This window comes from Crassostrea angulata, unplaced genomic scaffold (assembly GCF_025612915.1).
Source record: "Crassostrea angulata isolate pt1a10 unplaced genomic scaffold, ASM2561291v2 HiC_scaffold_143, whole genome shotgun sequence".
Classification (NCBI taxonomy): domain Eukaryota; kingdom Metazoa; phylum Mollusca; class Bivalvia; order Ostreida; family Ostreidae; genus Magallana; species Magallana angulata.
The window spans coordinates 7,118-16,000 of NW_026441698.1; the positions used below are offsets into that span (position 1 = coordinate 7,118).

The window sequence follows — 8,883 nt, forward strand, 5'->3', positions numbered from 1 at the left end:
GAATCCTTCCACTATTGCTTAATCAAGAATCTAAATCGATTTCTTTACCGTACAGAAGGTGGAACATCTCGTCACCCACAATATTATTGCCCTTATTGTTTGCATGGATTTCTGAAGAAAGATACTTTGAAAAAAACATGTCGACTTTTGCATGTCTCTAGGTGAACAAAAAATAGAGATGCCAATACCAGGAGAAAATGATATCTTAAAATTTACTGAAATTGCGAAACAACTCCACGTACCATTTATCATTTACGCCGATTTTGAAACATATGTCAAACCTATTCAAACGTGTGACCTTGATCCAAACTCATCACATACCATCAATCTCTCTGAATTTGAACCTTGTGGATTTGCTTACCACATTGTGTGTACGGACAAAAGATATTCTAAACCACCCACTGTATATCGAGGTGATGACATTGTTACATGTATATCGTTTATGACTCGATTACTCGAAGAAGAGGATAGAATAATAAATTTGTTGCACAGGATAGAACCTATGCAAATTTGTCCTATTATAGAAAATTTATTTCTTAAAGCAACACATTGTCATTTGTGTGTATTAAAATTTGAAAATAAAAGTGACAAAGTAAGAAACCATGATCATATAACTGGCGAATTTTTTGGTGCCGCACATGGAAATTGCAACTTGCAATTTAAGCAAGTTGAGTTTATACCTGTTGTACTACACAATCTGAGAGGGTTTGATGCCCACTTAATCATGCAGCGACTTGGGAAATTCAAGAAAAAACGCATAAATGTAATCGCCAATACCAATGAACGATACGTCTCTTTCACAATTTCAAAGTTAATGTTTATTGACTCTTTTCAATTTCGTTCAACGTCTTTAGACACTCTGGTGAAAAATTTGAAATCTACCGGTGAACATCATTTCCATCAATTCAATGACTACTTTACCTCTAAACGCCATAGAAAACTTTTATTGCAAAAAGGAGTTTATCCATACGCATTTGTTACAGATCCTTCGAAATTTTCAGTGATTGAAATACCCCCCAACATGAATTCTACAATACTATTAGCAAAAGTCACGTCTCAGATGAAGAGTATGAACACGCAATAGAAGTTTGGAGAGAGATGAAAATCCAGACAATGGGGGAATACCATGATTTGTATGTACTTTGTAACGTTTTGCTTTTATCAGATGTTTTTGAACGATTCAGGAGTGTTTCTATGGAGAGTTTTGATTTAGATCCTGCACAATATTACACTCTTGCCGGTATGTGTTGGAGTGCATGTTTGAAAATGACTGGTGTCGAGTTAGAATTACTGAATGACATAGAGCATTATCAAATGATTGAAAAGGGTATTCGAGGTGGTGTGGCAATGATGACATTACGCTATGCTGAAGCTAACAATCCCTTTATTGAAAAAAAAACTTATGACTCAAGTAAGCCAAATGTTTACTTAGGTTATTTTGACATGAATAACTTGTATGGAGGAGCTATGATCGAAGCACTACCCTTGCGAGATTTCCGTTGGCTTAGTGCAGAGGAAATATCACAATTTGATATCAGGAATATAGACAAAAATGCTAAAACAGGATATATCTTAGAGGTAACAATTGAGTATCCAAGTCATTTGCATGATTTGCATAATGATCTCCCATTAGCACCAGAGTCGTTATCTATCAAAATGGAAGATCTCTCTCCTTACTGCCATGAACTGTATAAAAGTCTACATAAAGGGAAAACTGAGGGGGAAATTTCGAAAAAAAAACTCGTTCCTACACTTCGAACAAAGGAAAAATACGTTGTTCACTATAGAAACTTACAATTCTACCTTCAGCAAGGACTCATTCTGACAAAAATACATCGTGTTATAAGCTTTGAGCAGGAGGCTTGGCTTAAGCCATACATCGAATATAATACTAAAATGAGACAGCAGGCACAGATGACTTTGACATCTCCCTTTATAAATCATACAACAATATCGTTTTCGGGTAAGTGTTTGAGAAAATTATCATGAAAATTTAGATGGTTGATAAAATAAAACTAGAGTACCATTGTAATAGATGTTGTTTTTTTTTATGTCATTTCAGAAAAACCATGGAAAATATAAGAAACAGATTATATTTTAACCTAGTTCATACAAAAAAACGCCTTCAAAAGCTGGTTAGTAAACCGAGTTTTGAGAGCTTTACTATCTTCAATAAAGATATCGTTGGAGTAAAAAACAAAAAGGTCAAACTTTTGCTTAACAAACCCATCTACACAGGGATGTGCATATTAGACCTATCCAAGCTTTTCATGTATGAATTTCATTACGGCTTCATCAAAACACAATATGGTGGGAATGCAAAGTTGCTGATGACAGATACAGATTCCCTGTTTTACAGGTATGTCCTACTCGGACTTATTGGTGCATTTTGTTATTTATTTAGAGTCAATATTGTTTTATACATCTTATTTTATTTCTTGTTTTGTAGGTTTGAAGTTGAAGATATGTATAAAGAGATGAGTAAACATATTGATTTGTTCGATACATCAAACTATCCTAGAGATCATTTTCCGTTTAGTGAAATAAACAAGAAGGTTGTTGGTAAGATGAAAGATGAAACTGCATCTCAGCCAGTAATGGGATTTGTTGGATTACGACCAAAAATGTATTCATTCATTGTTTACAATGAGGAAAAAACCCGAGTGAAAAAAGCAAAGGGAATCACCAAATCTGTTGTTAACAAAGAATTAGCATATCAAAATTACGTGGACTGTGTATTAAACTGTAAATTAGAGAGACATACAATGAACTCTATACGGAGTGAAAATCATAATCTGTTTCTTAAAGCTATCAACAAAAATTCCCTGTCTTCCTTTGACGACAAACGATGGTGGTTGAAGCCTAATGGTATTGAAGGTTATTCATATGGACACTTTAAAATCACTGATAATTAAATTAAAGACTAAACCAAGAAATAAAAATGAAACCTTCAATATTAGGCTCCAACCACCATCGTCTGTCGTAAACTTATACAGTGGAATGGGTGGATTATTCATATGGACACGTTAAATCATTCACAATTAAATTAAAGACTAAACCAAGAAATAAAAATGAAAACTATTTGTATTGTATGTATTTATTAGCATATTAATTGATAAATATAATTAAACATATATATTCGTTTAATTTGTTGCTTTGTTTTGTAATTGAAATAAGCATGAAACCCGCAATTGTGATATAATATCCGATTAATTTTACAGCAGTTTCGATTGAAATTACACCTATTTCATTAATTAAGAGGAAAAAAACATATTCATTTTGATAAATGTAAATCAGGTTTGTTGTACATAATATCCCATTAATTGAAAAAAAGGTAGATGCAACTTGATAAATATAGAAAATATATATGTGTGTAAAATACGGTAATATATGAAAAGAAAACACAAAAATACGGTAATATATGAAAAGAAAACACAAAAATCTTCACTTAAGATTTAGCGCCATCATTTTCAATCTTCAAAAGCTTTCAACAGTAATTTTGATGATTTTGTGTTTTCTTTTCATATATTTTCAATATTGTTTTCCGATTACTGAGACATTATTTAACTATTGGATAGATAAATATACAGACGTGAAACTTAGAGTCGTGAAGTCATTCTTCAACTTTTAGAATGTCAGCAGTTCAAATATATACATAATTCTTTAATAAATAAAAAAAATTAAATTTTTCTATTGTTTGTGAAATGGTATTTTTGTAAATTGATGGTTACACCTCCGATAAAAGAATTATAAGGAAACAAGAACTTAATAACTCTTAAGATCCATCAATACCTTGAACAATTGATGATTAAAAATACTACACACAGTAAGTTATGCAGAAAAAGTTTGTATTCTTACCAAAATTTAAATCACATTTATGTTTAAACAGTATTAATAGATCTTGACACAATATAACACATGACATTAGATGATAAAAATTATGTAAAGTCACATTTAAATTCACATCTTTAAAAATTTGAATTCCTGGTGTTCATAAAACGCTTGATGACATTCACGCGAGCCATAATGATCTCAATTTGCCGCTTGTCCGTTTTGATTTCTTCCAACCTTTTATCGATTCTCTCCATAAGCGGAGTTGTTAACAATAAAAGTTTAAACATTTCTTTCATCACTTCGTTTTCACAGCAATGTTGTAAAGATGGAATCTTGTTAAAAATAATAAAGAAAATGGTGATGGTAGGGTTGTTCCACTTCACACGTACAAGTTGCGAACGTTCTTGATTAATATATTTTTCTTGATTATACTAATAACTATATCTACATGTATATTTAAAGTTGATGCCTCTTTGTTTCAAAAAAAATCCACGATAGTCACCTTTTGTTTTTTAGGAGGAGTAATTCTGAGCTATAGTTTAATTTTTTTAACCAATATAATCATCTAGAATTAAAATACATCGCTAGCTGAACAGAATATGTAAAAAGAACACAAGTATCTACCCTTTGTGACATATTGCAAATAAAAAACCCAAAACTAAACTCACCATCGGGGGACTTGGTGGCTGCAAGTTTTTCAATACATCTCTCGCCGCCGATAGCTCTTCCCCCATGTCTGCTATAGCCATCATAACTTCCTCCGGCAGGGAGGTTGAAGTTCCCCTCACATTGTCTGTCAAAGGAAAATGAACACATTAATACGGTGGAGAAAAAACACTAGACAAGTTTACCGCTCTACAATTTACAAGGGTTTAAAATATTTGAGCAAATATTAATCATTGTTAAACAATTCGGCTTAGATAATTTTTTTTCACTTGTGTATAGTTAAATGCTTTGACATTTAATAATTGGTTTTAAAATTCTCAAAGTCTTTTGTAAATAATTTAAAATTTACGGACAAAAATATAAGATTAAATAAAGGCATAACTTACTTTGGATGTGAAAATAAACTTTCCGATTAAAAAACGACATTTTGATGGAATATTGAGCCTTCCTTATTTTGTAATCATCATTTCTTTCAACGACGAACATACGCGTTTCACCGTCGTCCTCAAACGACTGAGTAAAGTGGGGTTGCGCAGATTTGTATGCCATAGTGCTGTTTGAGTTGAGTTGTATCCCCAATCTGTTATATATACCCCTCACAAAGTAATAAAATATAATCAAAACAAATGAACAGTTCAAATATAGCAAAAAACTATTGTCTTGTAAAGAAGTAAACAACCATGGTCTTGATTTTGGACTCTTGATATTGATTACTCAGCATATGTAAGCAAGTGCCAAACAAATTTCTTGATGTTCGTTACGTTTTCTTCTTTTCTTTCATTAAATATTATGTAAACGTGAACCACTTTCATTTTTGCAATGTCCTAACCAAGGTATATAGTTCATAGGTTAGTGAATCTCTATGTTAATATCAGACTCCCAACTTTTTATATTTATAAATTACAACTGATATAAATTTGATATGATAGATATTTTTACAAATTCACATTTTAATGTGTACAATAACTTCTTGGGCAATGACTCGTCCTTGTAAACGCAATACTGTTTAAAACTTGTTTTGACTGAATAATATTGTTTTTGATGACTTAGCATATCGAGAAATTTCCTCATTGATTGTGACGTTTATTTGTATTTTTACATTAAATGATGTAATTCAAGCTAATCATAATAATTAAAGCTTATCGCAGCAATTAAAAGATCATGAATTTAGTTCTGTATGTGTGCAATAATAATATACTCAAACAAAGCAAATAAGGTCTAAATAGTGAAAATAAAAAAAAATGTTTTTTTTTTAATTTTGAAACAATAGAATCGGGCTCGAAATTCAACACATATCCGTTGATGAAAGAGCGCGATCTTAGCAATGGCTGGTCTGGTCTTTGTCACTCTCGGGTTATCATGGTTATTGTGTTGCTGTACACAAGCACAACCTCCACCCTTGGACGCTATCTGCGACTCCAACGGCCGATGTACATGGCATGGAAGTGGGTGGTATAGGGGCTGTGTGAGCGACATTCCTGTGCTCACATTCAATCAGTTCAACGATGGCGGTCTTTTGGACCTACGATGTAGTGAAGTACAGGTGCTATCAATCGAGAGCAGCACACTCACATGCGCAGATATGAAGGCACATGTAATCACACATACTGCTGTCACCATTTATCTTGGAGAATCGCAAACTGAATGTGTAAGATTAGTTATCAATATCGTTCTGAAATAATGTTGCGGGAGGGGGGGGGGGATATAGCATTTCTTTTCTTTGTGGTAACTATAATAAAGATGATAGAGGTTGACCAATCCCGAATAACAATTTTACAGCACATCTCACCACCCTCACCTGAGACATCAAGGACCCCTCATCCGACTTCCGGCCTACTGACCACAGAGAGTAGTAAGAAGGTAATTAATATGAAAAGAACATTTTTGGGGTAACTAATAAATATAGAAACAGTTAGACAAAATTTTTGCAGCATGTCTCTTTTTAAGTGTTTCCCACAATATAAGCATTATTGGATAAAATAGACAATGATCTTGTGAAAGATTTTGGGTGAATTTAAATTTCAAAGCTTTGACTTTCTGTCTAGTTTGCACTTTTCATTGCAGAATGCTGATGAAAAATTGACAACCTTCAAAATGACATCTCCAAGTGCTAAAAGCGAAGAAGTACACTAATAAAGTAATTAACTGATTTTATTAACTCATTATTTAACTTATGATTTTCCCACATATGAGTGAAGATCTTAAGTAAAAGAAAATTCTCCAATAAGCACACAAGCAATTTTATAGGTGCATCCCACAACGTCTGTGTCAAGTAATCCCAGTGAAACAGACAATGTCGAGTTTGATGGAAAAACGCTCACCATTCTCGTTAGTAAGTACATTAATATTATATCATTTGATTTCATTTCAAGGCTTTATTATCATTGTTTGAAATATCATGTTCACATTAATAAGTAAACCATATCAAATCATGCATTCTGTTTTACATATCATCTTTCTACTTTATTTCAGTATTTTCATTTATATTCTCATTCATCACTCTGTCAGTAGTAACTTTCTGCTGCACACGCGCATTTAATGCAAGAAGGAAAAGACTAAGGAGTCTCAAGAGATTAAGCAATAAGATATGCATGAAAGAACAATTTGCCGAAGCACAAAGAATTCTAGATAGAATCCATGCGATTCATGATGAGGTGGATGAATTATAGATTTTTTTTTTCACTTTCAAACATCCCCCTTACTCTATCCTCCGGAAGTATTGGATGCTTAATTTTTTGCAGTGTATATGCCACCTGCTGGAGAAGGTGTAATCAGAGAAGACTGTCCACCGAACATGATTGTTAAAAAAGTTTTTTTTTTCAATCTTTTACAGGTTTTGTCGGGATAATATCTGTTTTGTGTCAACTTTAGATAAACTTATAAGAACTTTAGAGAATGCTGTTCATTTTTGTAAAGACATTTATCAACATATTAAGCATCTTTGGCTAACAAAAAACAAAATTCAGAAAAGAAAGGTACTTTCAAAACCTCAAGTTATTAAAAAACGAGAATTGCCACTTAAGACAAAGGAGGCCCCCCAAAATGTATGGCTATGACCAATATGTATAATGTTCTATAATTTAATACAATTTTGAATTCTGAATTTGTTTTGATGTAAGGGTTAAGATTTTTTAAAGAGTGTTTGCTTTTCTTTGAATATTAGATATTATTTCAACTACATTCTGTAAAATTTAATCTTTGTACTACCTCATCATTTAAATCATAATGTAGTGATTTTTGCATTTTCATTATCATTCATTTATTCTAAATATTTTCATCTTGATGGCATGTTTACATGGGTGGATTTTTAATTTTTAGCTCTTCTGAGATTGAGGTTCAAGTGAGCATCATAAACGTTCATATTTTTATCTTCTTGGTCATTCTTTCATTCCTAATGATGCTGCTAGCTGATTATACTTGTGATAATGTTAGCCGAGTGAGCAAAGTGATTCCAGGGCCTCTTGTGATAATGTTAGCCGAGTGAGCAAAGTGATTCCAGGGCCTCTTGTTTACAAATGTATGTGTGTGATGAGTGGTTAAGCTAATATTTTCCTTAGGTATCTATCTTTAATAAATGTCATAAAAACATGTCAGTAAAGGTTTATTGAAACTCTTTTTTATGATGAAAACTTTATTTGATTCTATGGAGTACAATACAGTCTTATATTTCCTTGTAGAACTAGTGCAATCTTTTTTGGTTAATTATGAAGGTTAATACATTTACAAAGAACTTCATGGATTATGATTATTTAATGTTTAAGAAAAAGTTACTGAGGCAAGAAGGATATCTCAATTTGAGAAATAATTCAAATATATTTAGATTTTGTGTGATGTAATAGGCAATCATTTGATGTACAATTGTAATTGTTGATGTTTTGTTTTTATATATGCATGAGATATGTGCCAAAAGGAATTTGGATTTTATATGCAATCATTTGATGTAAATTGATAATTATTTATTACTTTTGATTTTTTATTTTTACATGAGATACATACATGTGCCAAAAAAGTTTGAACGAACATGATAATAATCATTTGATGTAAATTGTAATTGTTATTGATTATTTATTGTTAATGTTTTGTTTTTTATAAATATACATGAAGTATGTGCCAAAAAGAATTTGGATTTTATATACTCTATCATTTGATGTAAATTACTTTCTATTTTTTATTTTACATGTGTCAAAAATGTATGGCCAATCATGATAACAATCATTTGATGTAAATTGTAATTGTTATTGATTATTATATTTTTTTCTTAATATACATAAGGTACGTATCAAAAAGATACATACATGTTCTTGATTTTTGTTTTTATTATTTTTTTATATACATGATATATGTGTCAAAAAATATTTAGACTTTTTTAAAATGATTTTTGTT

At 31.6% G+C, this 8,883-nt stretch overlaps 1 protein-coding gene across 1 annotated transcript; it reads left to right on the plus strand.

The window, feature by feature from the left end:
• The first annotated feature begins 2,240 nt into the window (after positions 1 to 2,240).
• On the plus strand, positions 2,241 to 2,915 carry LOC128169498 (uncharacterized). The gene is made up of 2 exons (XM_052835629.1): positions 2,241 to 2,359; positions 2,450 to 2,915. The coding sequence occupies exons 1-2, from the start codon at positions 2,241 to 2,243 to the stop codon at positions 2,913 to 2,915; spliced, it is 585 nt and encodes a 194-aa protein (XP_052691589.1).
• Positions 2,916 to 8,883: the final 5,968 nt, after the last annotated feature.

Coding starts and splice junctions, on each gene's coding strand:
- LOC128169498 (XM_052835629.1), top strand. CDS start 2,241: ATGTGCATATTAGACCTATCCAAGCTTTTCATGTATGAATTTCATTAC. Junction 2,360..2,449: donor ACAGATTCCCTGTTTTACAG/GTATGTCCTACT, acceptor CTTGTTTTGTAG/GTTTGAAGTTGAAGATATGT.